Consider the following 15,720-nt stretch of genomic DNA (forward strand, 5'->3'; position numbering starts at 1 on the left):
GTAAGATCTCAAAAATTTTAATTAATGTTAATATTTCTGGTTGTGTCACCATTTGATGGGAGAATTTATTTGACTGCAACACCAATGCAATCCAAAAATTACACTCCAGTACAACCATTCAAAGTGACATAATCCAACCTCTTATACTGGGTTTAAAGATCTTCATTCACCTGAAAATGGTGACAGTTTTAGATAGCTTTTACTTTATTATAATTAAGATAAATAACACAGTTTAATTAAAAAGAATATATTATTTTCAGCTTTTTGGTCTTTCTCTTCATGTTTGATCCATTTCTGAAAAGCTGTTCATTTTAAAATAATCTGAGGTTTTGCAGACAGGGAAGACATGAAGAATTTCACTCCAGAATAAAACAAAAATCATTGTAAAAATACATCAAAGAATGTATTTATGTTGAATTGCAAATAACTCCATTAAAGCAATTCACCGAAGAGCACAGAGAGTTCATCTGAGTATGGCCATTAAAAAGCCCCCAAACAAGCAGATTGGAGCAGATTTAGAGAAGTTGTGACCTGAACATCCTACTCAGAACAAAAAGTCATGGTGCATTGTCTAGCTTTGGGCCAGAACATTAGTGCCTTTTGCTGATGTGCAGTGTGTCGAGGAATTAATCCGCCTGCGTGTAATCAGGATTAGATTCATGTCTAAATTCTGCAGAGATGTTATCCGTTTAATCTGAAAAGCGGTGCCCAATCCACAAACATAATCCCTGTGCAGAAAGAAAAGAGGGCTGCCCTCAGAGACAGAAATTACTAGCAATTTGACTGCATAAAAAGCAGAATTAGACTGAAAAACCCTGTTTTTTTAAGCAGCTGACTCTAAACAAACTTTACATATATTCTTTCTTCTGCTGTAAACTGTAGAGGAATCAATGTATATTGAGATTATAGACTTTGTATTGTATATATTCTTTACCAGAGTTTTTTATTTTGGATGTTGCACAGTTTCATTGGCAAACAAGACTAAAGCAACAAAAAAATATAGGAGTTCTTCTTGGAGCTCATTTATGGAGATTATAAAGATGAAAAGATGACAATAACATTTTTCATTCTCAAAGTTTGTTTTCATGACATTTTACTTAAAGATCCATATCAAAAAGCAAAGTGGATATGAAGGAACTGGAAAGCAGCAGAGTTTCTTGTTTTCTCCCAGTTGGCTCTCAGGCTTCCTCAACTGGTGGTAACATTATTTAACACCATTAGCCTGTCACTGGTTTGGTTTTTACCATTAGAAGGTATTCCTGGCTCACTCAGGGTTTAGCTAGAATATTTTCTGCCACCATCTCTCTTCACCAAACCAGCGTTTCTGCAGGATTCAACAACTCAAATTTAAGACTTTTTAAAACCATTCTGAAGAATCTCAAAAGAAATGTAAAAACTTTATCCAGCAAGCTTGTATTAGATTGACACTTACCCATAATGGTGTGTGTTTTTGCAGAAAGTAAGCAAAGGTAAGTTAAAAGGGATTCATAGAGCAAAACGAGACCCAAACGTATAAGTCCCACAAGAAAATAAAATGTTGAATATACGCGATTAATTAATACTGCCAAGACAACATTTAAGTCCTGTGATTAAAGTATTTAAGGTCAACTTACAATTATTTAAATGAATTGAAGACATTCTAAGGCCTTATTTTTAGATACATGGATTTAAGACTTTTTAAAGATGAGCTTGCAGACAGACTTGTACCTATCAATCTCCTGCTCTGTTGCTTTGGAGTAAGTAAGTACATTTTATTTGTATAGCTCCTTTCACAGATAAAAAAAGAAAAAATCACAAATTGCTCCACAAACTCGGAGCTTAAAAACCTAAACATAGTTCAAAACACAAAAAAAGAAGTAAAATGATGCACATAATTCAATAATCATATCCTTATTATGGCATTTAGCAATAATTGTCACATGTTTTACTGATACTGTACAGGCTGACTGAGAACCCAGTGAGTGAGAATGAACCTGGGGTCAAAGGTGACCTGTACTCACTGCGGCTCTGTGAGCGGCTGGCTGACCCACTTCCTCAGCAGTCTCCGTCCAAACGGAGTGCGAGTGTGGTCCAACACCCACAACAGACTACCCCTCACACTGCCATCTGTCTATGAATCAAAGAAAAGGCACAAAAAAAAATAATTAATTCACCTTTGCACCATCAAGCAGCAAAGCACTTTAGGATAAGAACATAAAAATTATTGAAATGGAAATCACAAGGAGTAGATCATTATGGCTGACATGCAGAACACAACACTCCAGACGCATTAGGCAACAAAAATAAAAACATATGATTTAACAAATAAATGAAGGCTGAGATGCTCAAATGTCACATTTTGAGCTGTTGACACAGAGCCAAAGTAAACAACGTTTAGCAGCGCAGCATGTACATTTTATAGAACCACACAAAGTGCATTATGTCCTGCAGCACAGGCTTGGGTTAGAGGCAAATACAAAGAGTGACCCTAAAATATTTCATGGCATAGTATGAATCATTTATTAATTCCACATATACAAACTTATTTTCCTCAAAAATTGGCCATAATAGCTAAATGACAGGAGCATGTACCTGATTATTGAGGATTTCCAGGTTCCTGAGAGTGGCAGCACTCAGCTTCATTCCCCCTGATTCACTGGACAGATGCTGAAATGAGCTGCACAAAATGAAAAATCTTATTTAAACACCATTACCTCCCCTTGTTAGAACAATTATAATGTTTGGTTGTGTAGATCAGATGACAGAAACTGTCACAAGCCCAACAAGAAACAACTGGCATATATAAGAAGGCCTTTATTCTCTAATTTCAAAGGTTGCAGATAAATTTAAAAAATTTATGTTTGTAATAATAAATACAAGTGTCAGGCTATCAGATATCCTGTCACATGTTCCTGGTTATTTTAAACATTGCAAAGATTCATTACAGTAATGTTTAACAAAGAAAAAAAGCAACATTTTCTTGTAAATGCTGTACCCAAAGAAAATTTTAAATTATTATCTCTATATGGAAGAATTACATTCATTATCTCAATAATCTCTCCCATGTTTCCCAACTTTAATCATGTAGGATATGTCTGTGTCATGTACCTTTCATTTCTAAGAACCTTCTCCAGATTGAATTCTTGGAGGTACTGAATGAGCGGCCCCAGGCAGCAGATGACCGGGCTGTCGAAGGAGGCCACACTCGACAGAGAGCGCGAGTCTGGAGGAAAACAAAACATGCAGTCATGTTCGGATTTTTAACACTAAAGCACAGCCGTGAGTCATAGCTCAGTCCTTGTCAGACACATCCAGCGTTACCGCTGAGTGGCTGTCATGGTATTAATAGCGGGAACCAAACAGAGAGAAATGCGTTCAGAGTAAAAGCTTTAAGCGGAACAAAATGACAGAACATAAAAATCCACCTTTCTCCGGGGTGTGACAGTAGAATTTGACGACTGTGTTCATTGCGGAGGTGAACTCAAATTCAGCGCTGTCCCTTCTCTCAACTCTGATTCGGTCATCAGTCTGAGCACTGGAGGGGAACAACAACAGCAATAACCTTAATTTATTACAACAACCACATGTTAATATCGATCCACGGACTCAGTGTTGCTCGTCACTCTGTTTGAACTTGGATACTTCACAGCTTGATCACAGTTATCTACTTGAGAAAAATATAGATGCAGCTGCATATTGTGTTCAAGCAGACTATAGAGATGCAAAAGCCACATCTTCCTCTGCATCTCCCTGGTGCACCATCGTATCTCCCTCTTGCTCCATCCACTCTCTCGGCATCACGCCTCTCAAGGACTCTGTTGCTTTGTCTAGCGTGTTGTTGCCATGGCTCTCTTCGCAGCGCTGAAGCACTTTCGTTCTTCCGTTTTCCAGCACCCATGCGCAAACACACAATCATCATATTTCAGTTCAGCAAATGGTCCGTCCAGGAGCTCAGAATATATAAAAACAATCAATAGATCCCACATTGTGCTTGAAATTAAACTGGAGCAATTAATCACTGAGCCAGTCAGTTGCACCACATAACGACATTTACAAGAACTGCGACTGAAGCGGTTATTGATCCACGGTTGGTGTTTTAGGAGCATTTCTGCAAAACCCTGATGGGGCCTGAGCGTTGTGAGGATTGCATTAAGCTCAGCCCGACTTAAAATATTAGACAGCCAAGACTGATCCTGGTTCAGGTTCATGCAAAAAGAAATGAAAGAGAATGAAAACAGGATCAGTGTTGGAACAGTTAACACTTTGAGCTAAAACCATAAAATACAAAATATAAAGGTATTAGAGACTTATAGGCAAAATAGGGATTTGACATAAATTCAACAGGCTGTCAGTTCATACATCCAATAGTATCGCTTTAATATTTTAACTGTCCATAAAACCTAAGAGCAACTGATAAGTAGAAAATAAGTATCCAGACTCATCTTAAGTACAAAGACAGAATGCATCGAGCCATATATGTATATATATTTACAGTATATATCAATCAGAATGCATCATCTACGGATAATAAATGTTTCTTCCTATATCTGTCTTTACCTCTACATCAGCATGACTTAAAAATTAAAGTAAATAAATAAAAATTAAGGATTTTTCACACTTTTAAGTAGAGCTTACCCCGATGGCCAGATTAAAAAACAATCCAATATTCTCCTATGCCATTAGCACTCAAGATAGTTTAACAGTGATGGCAAATTATACCACAATACCACAAACTAGAAGAGCAAAAAATGTTTTCCAAATGGCAAGGGGAGGAAGTAGATCCCTCTTAAAGAGTCAAGAAAAATGTAAAATGTCGATGAAAAAAAATAAATAAAGGAGAATAGACACTATAAAAATGCTCAGTGGTAGAGCAGCTGCACCACATGTGAAATGCTACAGTCTTTGTCACTGGTTCAGTTCCCAGCCCCGGATCATTTACTGCATGTCTTCACTTTCTCCTGCTGCCCTTTTTCTTGTCCAGTTACAAATGAACAAAGGCCACTAGTGCTGAAAAAACCTTTACCAGAAAATAAATAAGTAAATAATCAAATGGGCCTAAAAACCACGGTTGCCCCAGGTATGAGGTATGTAGAAACACAAGTCATACCACATGAAAAAAATACCAAACAAGTCACTCAGACACTTGACGTTTCTTTGGTAGAAGTGTTGTTTTTCTCCCAACCTGTCCTCACCTACTGACCACTGGAGAGGCACCAGTTCCCCAGTTAGTTGGTCATTTATTTATTCATCAAATTTTATTTATTAAATGTATTATTTTGCATCTCAGCTATGCATATAATTATTCATTATCTTAATTATAATTCCCGTAAGTTTCTCCTCCATGCTTCTTCTCCATTGACTTGTTCAGTGGTTTGGAGATTAGCATTTTCTTAAACAATAATGTTGAGAGCCACTCAATCAATCAGAGCCACAACTAGAGTTAAATCAGAAAAACTGACACTCAAAAATTAATCGTTAGAGTTTGCAGTGAATTCAGATATTTAATTAGCACCATTCCTGCAGGGTGAAAACTAAATCCTCCCCCCAAAAAACATATATTGTAAACACTCATGTTGTTTGTTTTTTGGTGAATTTGCATGAGCTGGAGTGAATCTATTCTGGGATGTTTGCATTTAATCTTAACATTTAATATTCCCCACCTTAAGCCTCCAGGTAAAATGCAAACTCCCTCTCTGTCTGCATGAGTAGAGCCACCAACACCACACCCAGTCACAATCAACCTCTGAGGGACTCATTACCAGCCACTCCATGGACACGAGTCCGTTGCCAGGGGTCCCGTCTCGCCTGCCCACCCCAGAGACAGAAGCACCGACACGCTGACGTCAGCAGCCACGAAAATCCCTCGATTCAGACGCTCTCCTGGGCTGCTCTTTTAAAAGAGCCTCATTACTGGTACTCATTGAAACATTTATCTCTGAATTACTGATGCACAATGTATCATTTCTCTCAGGTTCAGTCATTAAAACAGTGAAAAAATAATCAGCAAGAAAATGTTGTCGTTAAGCTCCCTTTGCTACGGACGTGTAACAGATTTATCTGAGACACAAGAGGCCAAAGAGGAGTTTGGTTCTGATTGGTAGCTCTCCGAGGAGCAGTGATTATCAATGAAACTGATTGAAAATTGAAAAAAGAAAGAAAATAGTTGCAAGAATTGTACAAGAGAGGATAATAAATCTGCTCTATCTCGCTTTATAAGGGCAGAGACGCAGAATGAGGCAGACATTTCTCCTGTTTATCCAACTAACGGCTTGTAATCAAATGCTCTTCACTCCCTCTCTTTCTCATGTCTCATTTTCTCAGGATTTTGTGGTCATGGCCGGGCTACAGAGGACGTCATTGGCGCCGATGTGAACATGAAGGACGGCGCAACAAAGCAGCTCAGCGTCAGCGGTGCTGGCCGTGTCGTCAGTCAGACGAACATAAATCTCAGTTCTTTGTCTTTTTGATCTCACAGTTGAAACTAAATCTTCCTGATGTTAAAAAGAAGTTGTGTTTTCTCTCTCTTGCAAAACCAAAGTCATAAATAGATTGTAAAATTGGAGAGTGGAGATTTGTGCTGATCAAGCCAGAAAATGACTGGAACAAGAAATCTCCTGCATCAAGCAAGTTGAAATGTTTCTTTCTTTCTTTCTCTGATCAATGACTGCAACATACTGAAGCACTGTTAAACTGTGAGAAACACAACACTCCTCTATGAGGAATGAGGACGTAACAGAGTGAGAAATACAAAAAAGCAGCTATTTTTAGTAAATGCTTAAAAATGCAGGAATTTAGACAAAACACATTTTATTACTTTTATTATTTACAGTAAGAGCAATGGGCTGGACAAGAACCCAAAGTTTATCCTGCCCCCAATTACCATTAAAAAAAAGAAAAATAAGTAAAAAACATAAAAATAATAATCCCAAAAACTCAAAAACGTTTTGTTTACAAGTTAATAATTTTTGCTAATGCAATAGTAATATAGATATTAACCAGGAGGAGCAACAATGCTATTTGTGTACCTATGGGGAAAAATAAATATTTTTACAGGTCAGTATCAGAACATACTGTATATATACAGTACAGACCAAAAGTTTGGACACACCTTTTAATTCAATGAGTTTCCTTTATTTTCATGACTATTGACATTGTAGATTCACACTGAAGGCATCAAAACTATGAATAACACATGTGGAAATATGCACTAAACAAAAAAGTGTAAAACAACTGAAAATACCCCTTATATTCTAGTTTCTTCAAAGTAGCAACCTTTTGCTGTGATTACTGCTTTGCACACACTCTGCATTTTCTTGATGAGCTTCAAGAGGTCGTCACCTGAAATGGTTTTCACTTCATAAGTGTTGCCCTGTCAGGTTAATAAGTGGGATTTCTTGCCTTATAAATAGTCATGAAAATAAAGAAAACCCATTGAATTAGAAAGGTGTGTCCATACTTTTGGTCTGTACTGTATGTGTATATACAGTATATATATATATATATATATAAAGATTGTTTGTTTATTTCTTTCTGACCAAAATGAGGTAAAAAATCTGCCAACTGTCAATCATGGAAATAAAGCTCTTTTTGTCCGATTAACACACATTAAAGTTATAGAAACAACTAATATGAATTATCTCAATAAACTCCTTTGATCACTTTTATAATCATGCAGTAAATGTGACCCGCATTTGGAAAATTAATCATAACAGTAATTTTTCTTCTAATAACTTTGTTCAAACCGTGTTTTTGAGACTCATAAAGTATGACATGATTGACTTTCCAAATCAAATCTTTATTTACTTTGAGCCAAAAACCTTCACAAACTAAACTGCGAAGTTTAGTTTGTGAACTAATCCATCCAATTGTAGATGGATTTTTTGAGCAAAATCCATCTACAACCTTAAGTAGCAAATGAATCTTGTGGACCTGCTGAGCCTTGTGCTGAAGACCCAATCTCATAACCGCTCAGCGCGCCCGTATCAATTTCCTCTGCCACACTAAGCCCAAAGTGCTCCACTCAGCAGGGCTGCCTGCCGGCCTGAGGAAATCTAAACACAATCCCTCAGAATCAAATGAACCAAACTGCAAACACACTCAGTTCTATCGAAGCAGAGATGAGCTCGGCACAGACGTTTGCCGTGAAAAAAATGAAAATACGTCGCCCCCTTGTGGCGTGAGAGCAGATTACCTGGCATTAGCGATACTGAGCAGCAGTTTGGAGGTTTGTTCTGAAAGATCCGAAGGCACCAGAACCTCCACTGGGTTTATCCTCAGGATACGGCTCTCCAGCTCGGAGCGAGACGGACCATCAGGAAAACAGTCCAGCAACACGTCTCCAGTGCTGGGCTGGACCGCCTGATGCACAAGATACAAGCACAGGAACAGAAAAATGAGAAAACAAGATTAGAGAGTAAAGAGGTAGTTAGGTCACTCAGTTCACATTAGATTGTTGACTTTACAAATAAAGTCAGCAATATTTTTAAATGTGCATACTAATGATTCTCCTTCCAACTTTGTTTAAACAAAGATGAAATTATTTTTTAAAAATGTTGTCTTTAAAATCTATCTTGTTGTTGCGCAACACCCCCCCCCCTCCTTTCTGTCTCTACTCTCTCACTCTCGTACTTCCTCTTCTGAGAGGGGAGATGTGCTACCAGCTCTCCGTCTAACGGGTCCGTTGAGTTTCCTAAATCTGCTGGGATTTACCCTGTCCAGAACTGAAGTAAACTCTGTTTAAGCTGGTTTCGAGAAACGATTCGCCTGGTTATCTGACGGCCTACATCCAGGTGTCCCACCCTTCTTCCCCCTGTGAATTAGCCAGACTGAGCAGCCTACAGCCAACTAGTTTCACAGAGCACACCTGTTAACGGTCGCTCGTTCTCTATTTTACAACTTGCATTTGTTATTGAACCAGGTAGGTTTTAGTGACTCGGGCGAGTCCCAAGGATGTTGTTTTACATATGGGCTACCAGCAACCTAAAAACATTTTCCACCTCTTCCTCTCCAGAATCAAACATCACAGCTATTTTACAACCATCAAAGAACTTTAAGGTGACTCATTAACTGAATGTCCACAACATCTTTAGATTTTCTTTATGCTAAATATTTTATTAGTAAGGCATTTTTGCAAGGGTCAGTACAGCTTAATTCAGTAGCAGAAATAATCAAATAAGTAAAATCAATCATCTAGTCCATCTTTCCCTACTGCTGATACTGAGAACTAAAAAAGGGAACCTTTGAGAGAGACGGACGGAGTTTAGCGTTTCGAACCCCAGACCTGGCTTGATGATGAAGAAGGTGTGGCAGCAGGAGGAAGATGTTGATCGGCGAAGGCCAGGATCTCCGCAGGTCCGATGAGCTTCTTCTCCGCATGGATGCTGAGGTCACACAGGACTTGGTGCTGGCAGGAAAAAAGGCACCAGTTCTTCTTCCCTGTCTTTGTCTTCATCTTTGTCTTTGGGGTCTGAACCCAGCCGATGAGAGAAGTGCGATTCGAAGCCACAGATTGTGGGCCAGACGGGTTGGTCTCCATGTGCAGGACAGTCTTCGGCTCTGTGGCCCCGGCTCTTCTTCAGCTGCAGAGTTCTTTGTCCATCTCGATCTTGGCTCGAAGCTGCCCGGAGGATCCAACAAAAGGTTCCTCTTTTGCACCCACCTTTTATAGGGTTTATCCACCCTTTTGGTGCGTTTTCATTGGCTGTCTGCTTAGACAGATGATCTCATATCCATCACTGTCTTACAGACATTTCCTGATGTCTGTGCCAATGTCTCAGGGTTGCTCAACCTCCTGTGTCCCTTGCCTGCACAACCTTTCACCTACTCTCTACCTCCAACATATCAGTGATGTTTAATTGCAGTTACACCTTCTTACACCATTTCAAGTTTAATGTCAAAATCACATTTATATCACATTTATTTTCTTTAGCTTCTCTGATTTAGCATTCATTTATAATTTTATAACCATAACTTATATCACATTTATTTTCTTCAGCTTCTCTGATCTATCATTCATTTATGATTTTATAACCATAACTTATTAATTGTTTAATGACTCTCTCTGACTGACTATGATTTTTTATGATTAGATAGAAAAAAGTAGAATTAAAGCAAAGTTTGCATGAGACAAAAACAACACACACAACTAGATTTATTTTATTGACACTTAAGTCTACTGTTGGGCCTAGATGTCACTTGAGTGATTCATTTTAAAGATAACTTTATTTATTATTACTGTTAAACTAAAATCTCCAGCATGGGGAAGTGGGATGAGCTCGGATTTTCTTGACAATCTTTATGACAATATGGTAAATTTATTTATTCCTTAATCCAGACAAACATATGAAAAATATTTCTATAAGAGATTTTTCTCAAACATATTCACATTTTTTTTCTTACAAATTTCTGGCATCAGAGAATATTTCAGTACTCATATCGGAATGTTATGCCTTTAATCAAGGAAAAAATTTGTTTTATCTTGATAATTTATTATATTTTGACAACAAAGAATATTAAATAAGTTTTTGGCAGATATTTACTCATTCCTAATCTTAATCTATGATGGCCCTAATACTCTGTTATGGATTGAATATAACAAACATGACAATTCATATTTTAGAAAACTTATCTCACACTTTGCACATCATAAACCTGTGCATGCACCATTGATCATTTTGATCAAATATCAATAACATCTGCCAAGAAAGACCCAATATAAAATATCAGCACTGACCAACACTTTCACATAAGTTTTAACAGATGAATTTGTTCTGAAAATATCTCACTTAAACAGAGGAGAAGATGTAATCAGCTACAGAACCTCTTTAGGTGGAAAATATTGTCTTAAAACATGAGGCAGCCAGACACTCTCAACCCTGTTGACAAATAACTACAGATCTTCTCATGGTTTATCTGGTTCAGATACAGAATAACAGCTAAAAAAAACTATTTCCCTTTAGGAATTTCTTAAAATCTTCTAGATTTCAGATACATTCAGTATTGGTGTGCTTCATATTGTTGACCTGAATACGACGCTGCTTGGTTTCAGCTGTAGTTTATGTTTATCAGACTCACCACCACCCCCACGGAGAGCTGCTTCTTCACTTTGTCCCAGTTCTCACTGATGCACAGCAGGAAGCTGTCAGGAGGGTCCGACACCACGTCAGCACAGCCCCCCTCCTCCACGTCTGCCACTCTGCAGACCGGGTTTACGTCTGGAAATAATACCTCGTCAAGGACATCAAAGGATGAAAAAGCTATTTTAGGGGCATGTAAGGACAGAAAATGTCCGAAAGGATACCCTCTCCCACCAGAGTGGACTTGGTGTACAACGCACTGAGCTGACGGCTGAACAGAGCGTTTCTGTTGGTCCCTGATGCCTTCAGCGCAGATGTTTCTGTCTGTTTCACAACACCAACCTAAAAATGACAGACAGAAGTGACAAGACAATATCTGTCTCTGCTAACAGAGTGGAAGGGAGAGGAGAAGCAGAATCTAACAATCATCTGGTACCTTGTGTCCATGAGACACCAGGCGCCTGACGTGAACAAACAGGCGATGAGTCGGGATGCTGCACGTCATGAAGTTATGATCCAGGTGACAAGTTATGTTCAGCTCTTTTGCAGCAATCTGTTCAAATGCAAAAGTTTCTAAATTATTATTTGGTCTAAATCTGGAGCAAAGATGTTTTCTCTCCTCCCCCAGTACTAGGAAATGAGGAGTGTGTAGTTTCAATAAGAATTCTTTCTTTTGCAAAGTAGCAGATAAACTGGAGTTTTGATTACATCTGATTATTTAAGCAAGTTCGGGTTTTTACCTCTGCATCTTCTCCAAAGAACCTGTATTTGTAGCCACATTCCACTGCCAACAGCACATCCTTTTGTTGCTGTTTCAGCTCCAGGACCTGCTGCTCCAGGGGGGTGTATGTGCTTCTGGAGCGTCTGCAGGGGGCGCTGGAATCCGATGGCGACTCTGCAACCTTGCCTCCCTCCCTTCCTCCTGACTTTGTGATCTTAGACAAGCAAAATCCCTGCAGGGGAAGAAAATATGCTCAAATGTGGTTATTTTTAGTTTATTAGCAGTGCTCAAGGTTGAGGTTAAGCTCTGTGAACAGTGATGCATTAAAAAAGATTAGCTGTAAAATTTCAGTGGCAAAAAAGGTAAATGATTCACTGATTCCCTCAAACTGCTGTTCCAGGTTCCAGTCACTGAGGAATATCCCAATAAATGAATAACATAAAAACACAAAGATGCAATCTTGATTTAATAAAGTCAATCATGCAATTATGACACAAACTTCAGATATCCTTTTTTGGAGCAAATCTGCTCCGACACATGTTGGGAACCAGCTTCTTGATATGGTATGACTGAAATGCCAAGACAGAATACATGACAAGAAAAATAAACAGCAGGTAAAGGGAATAAGGACAAACTAAACCAAAAACAGGAAGTGAAATAAGAAACATTTGTACCTTCTGAGCAATATTTGCAAAGTTTATCAACGGATGTGGCAAATTATTCTAAAATTTATCTCCTCAGATCAAAAAAGCACAGAGAAAACAAAGTTGATCAAAGTGACAAAAAGTATTTAATCATCATGACTATAGTAATGTGCCCAATCTTTGTACAACAAAGCACTGTTTGCTATGCAATATTTAGAGTCAGGTTTAATCCAAAAGTAAAGAATATGCTTATGAGTAACATATTCAGCTTGTTGAGTGGATTCTCACTGCATCAGAGAGAGTTGGAGTAATGTCATTGATGGAAATGTTGATACTGTTTACCACTTTTTACTGTTATATCTGCTGTGTTTTTCTGTCTGCAAAAAGTGTTTTCCTGTTAAAGTAGTTTCCAGACAATATGCAGACGCTTTCGCAGCCATTTACAAATATAGGCGAACTGTGACATCCTGTGTAAAACGCCTGTATTTGCAGTTGCCATATATGGAATGCATTTCCTGTACTTGCCTGTGCTGTTGAACGCCTATGCTTTGAAGAGAATAAATATTGAAGGTTTGCAAGCTCTCGTTGGAGTTAGCCTAAACAGCCAAGTCTGACAAGCTTCTCTCCTTTTGCTAAAGACAAGTCTTTATGTCCTTGTGATCTTTTCAGAGTTATGTGAAGAATAAACTTAACAATCACTGTTTGCTTGATGACGCAAGCCTGGCTTTACTTGACCCCATCTGAAAGAGTTAGAGGTCTGAACTTTTGCTGCATGTCCAACTGGCTCTTCCAGAACTTGTAAAATATATTAGCCAACCATTACCGCACTCCAAATAGTCCTCTGTCATATGAATATTGTGCACACTGATATTTTGATGATGATGACGTTATATTTGTGATATATTGAGCAGCCCTAGTCAGAACATTTACAGAAAGCAGCTAAATATTATCTTCAGGGCTTAAACTACCAACCTATGATGTTTAAATATGTTTAAATATGTTCTCATGTCTTTTTCACATAGAGAAGAATTTGTTTAACATACCTGATTAGTGGCAGCCAGCTCTGGATCCTCTTCTTTACGATCCTGTGTTTCATAATCCCGCTCCTTCACTATCCCAGGCAGTATGTTGCTGATTTGCTGATGAGAATCGGTAAAACAAGACGAAACAGAACTCCTCGTATTAGAGCTTTTGCCGCTGCGGTCATCCATCTTTGTTTCATCCTGGATGGCCCTTAGAAACGGATCAGCCATGCAGGAGAAACCTTTCAGCTTCTCCAAAGTAGAGGAGCAGAGACCTCCTCCTCCTCCTCGGCTCAATGTTGGCTTTGCCTCTAGGGAGAAGAAAAAAACCAAGAATATTCTGTTTTCAAACAGTAAAAAAATACTTTTAAAAGAAATGAAATTAGATGATAAGCTTGTGTTCACCTTTAACACTCTGAGAAGGTCTGGGCTCACACGGCACGTCTTCCACCTGTTGGTCCTTCACAGCCAGTTTGGTTCGTTTTGATGGCAACCCATCTTCATCACCAGAGGAAAGTTTCAACTAAGGTACAGAAGCCAAATAATCACAGGTGCAATAAATTAGTGTGTAACTAAAAGTTAATTAACTTCAATATTTAATTCAAGAAACTAAAAAATTTTGATTTGTAGACACACAGAGTAAAATATTTAAAGCGATCGTTTTTTGTTTTTTATTTTGATGATTGTAGCTTGGTGCTTATGAAAGCCATAAATGTGGTTTATCACAATAGTATAACTTTACCTAAAACCAATAAAAAAACTGCAGAAATATATGGAAATGTACTGTATGTTCTTGTACTGTAAAGTATGAGCCTTCAGTACTTGGCTGGGACCCTTTCTGCATGAATTTGTGAATCAGAGAATGGAGGCAAGCAGCCTGTTGCTTTGCTGAGGTTTTGATGAATTAATCTATCCATTAATTAATTAATCCAGGTTTCCTTCAGCTCATCAGCGCTGTTGGGTCTGGTGTCTATCATATCCTGCTTGGATACAGGTCAGGACAGTTTGCTGATCAATAAAAGAAGAGCAACACCAGCAGGTAGTTTTCCCTTAGCATTGTGGACAAATGCCAAGTTTTGTTGGAAAATTAAATCAGCAACTCCATAAAGTTTGTCAGCAGAAGGAAACATGAAATATTTTTTTAAATTCTTGCAAATGGCTGCTCTGCAGATGTTACCTTTATGTCTGAATAAAGTACAATATTCAGACATCAAGGTCTCCTGTGGACTGTGATTCAAAGTCCTCCAATAAAGGGTTCAACTATCCCTGTTGCACTTGCATCTTTTCCTACCACACTTCTTCCTTCCTCTCAACTTTCAATATAACTGGACACTGGAATATAACTGGAACATTCAATATATCATTCCTTTAGCTGTGACTTTTTTCAAACCGTAATAGTGGAGGATTCCAATGACTGAGTGCTGATAGAGCAGAGGTCACAAAATGCCCATGAAAACTGTGGTCTAAATCATTCTTCATGTGACATTATACTTTCCGAGAAACTGAACTCTGGGAGAGTTGCATTAAACAAACCACAGATGACATGTCGGATATCCAATGACTTAAGTAGCAGGTCTTACCTTCCCTCTTGAGAGCCGATGCTCTGCCGGATTTGGTTTAATCCCAGACTGAGGTCTGCTGCTGCTGCTCAGTCCTCCAAAGTACCTGCTGATGGAGGTCTGCGTAGTGCAGGGCTTTTTCGCAGACTTTGGCATTTTCACATTTCTCTTTTTAACCGAAATGTTCTAAAAACCTGGATAAAACCGGTCATAACGAAGTAGCTGAAGCTCCACCGGCTTTCCAAAACATAGCGGCGCAGGAGCTGACGTCACCCAGGCGCGTAAAATGACGCATCTGAGCGTCATTTTACACGCTTTAAGCGTAAAATTACGATTTACGCGCATTTTTTATGGCGGTTGGCAAGTAACGTATTGATGTATAATTTTTCCGCCTTTCTAATTCACCGTGTTCTCCTCATTTCACCAACCTTTCTTCTTCTTCCCACTGTTTTTGCCATCTTTCCTTAATCTTCTGTGTAATAACTGATTTTATTTGTCCTTTACTGAATGATACCAATGTATAAATATAACTTCTTTTTTTTTGCTTGTCTTGCATATTTGTCTACCAACTCATTTCCTTTTATTCCTACATGTGATGGCATCCATGTAAAAATATCTAACAACCCCATTGGCTGAATTCTATAAATTAATAATTGAATCTGTAACAAAAGGTCTAGTCTGCTAACAGAATTATTTTTCAATAAATATAATGATGAACGA

General features: G+C 38.4%; 1 protein-coding gene across 5 annotated transcripts in view; it reads right to left on the minus strand.

Moving 5' to 3' along the window:
• The window catches only part of msh3 (mutS homolog 3 (E. coli)), a 48,355-nt gene extending 33,062 nt beyond the window's left edge, over positions 1–15,293 (minus strand). For 2 of the 5 annotated variants that reach the window (XR_003597492.1, XR_003597493.1), the window contains exons 1-12: positions 15,022–15,293; positions 13,847–13,964; positions 13,463–13,752; positions 11,795–12,007; positions 11,491–11,607; positions 11,279–11,396; positions 11,053–11,192; positions 8,171–8,337; positions 3,405–3,514; positions 3,088–3,202; positions 2,572–2,656; positions 2,001–2,110 (exon numbers count right to left, since the gene is read on the minus strand). Coding sequence is in view for 2 of the 5 variants with exons in the window: in XM_028032917.1 (XP_027888718.1) it covers positions 2,001–2,110; positions 2,572–2,656; positions 3,088–3,202; positions 3,405–3,514; positions 8,171–8,337; positions 11,053–11,192; positions 11,279–11,396; positions 11,491–11,607; positions 11,795–12,007; positions 13,463–13,752; positions 13,847–13,964; positions 15,022–15,156 (1,718 nt within the window). In the remaining 3 variants the exon portion in view is untranslated. The remainder of the gene's footprint in view (positions 1–2,000; positions 2,111–2,571; positions 2,657–3,087; positions 3,203–3,404; positions 3,515–8,170; positions 8,338–11,052; positions 11,193–11,278; positions 11,397–11,490; positions 11,608–11,794; positions 12,008–13,462; positions 13,753–13,846; positions 13,965–15,021) is intronic. The other 3 variants (XR_003597491.1, XM_028032917.1, XM_028032918.1) reach the window with 3 other exon arrangements.
• Between the last annotated feature and the right edge of the window lie 427 nt (positions 15,294–15,720).

The sequence above is a fragment of the Xiphophorus couchianus genome, chromosome 12 (genome assembly GCF_001444195.1).
Source record: "Xiphophorus couchianus chromosome 12, X_couchianus-1.0, whole genome shotgun sequence".
Taxonomy (NCBI): domain Eukaryota; kingdom Metazoa; phylum Chordata; class Actinopteri; order Cyprinodontiformes; family Poeciliidae; genus Xiphophorus; species Xiphophorus couchianus.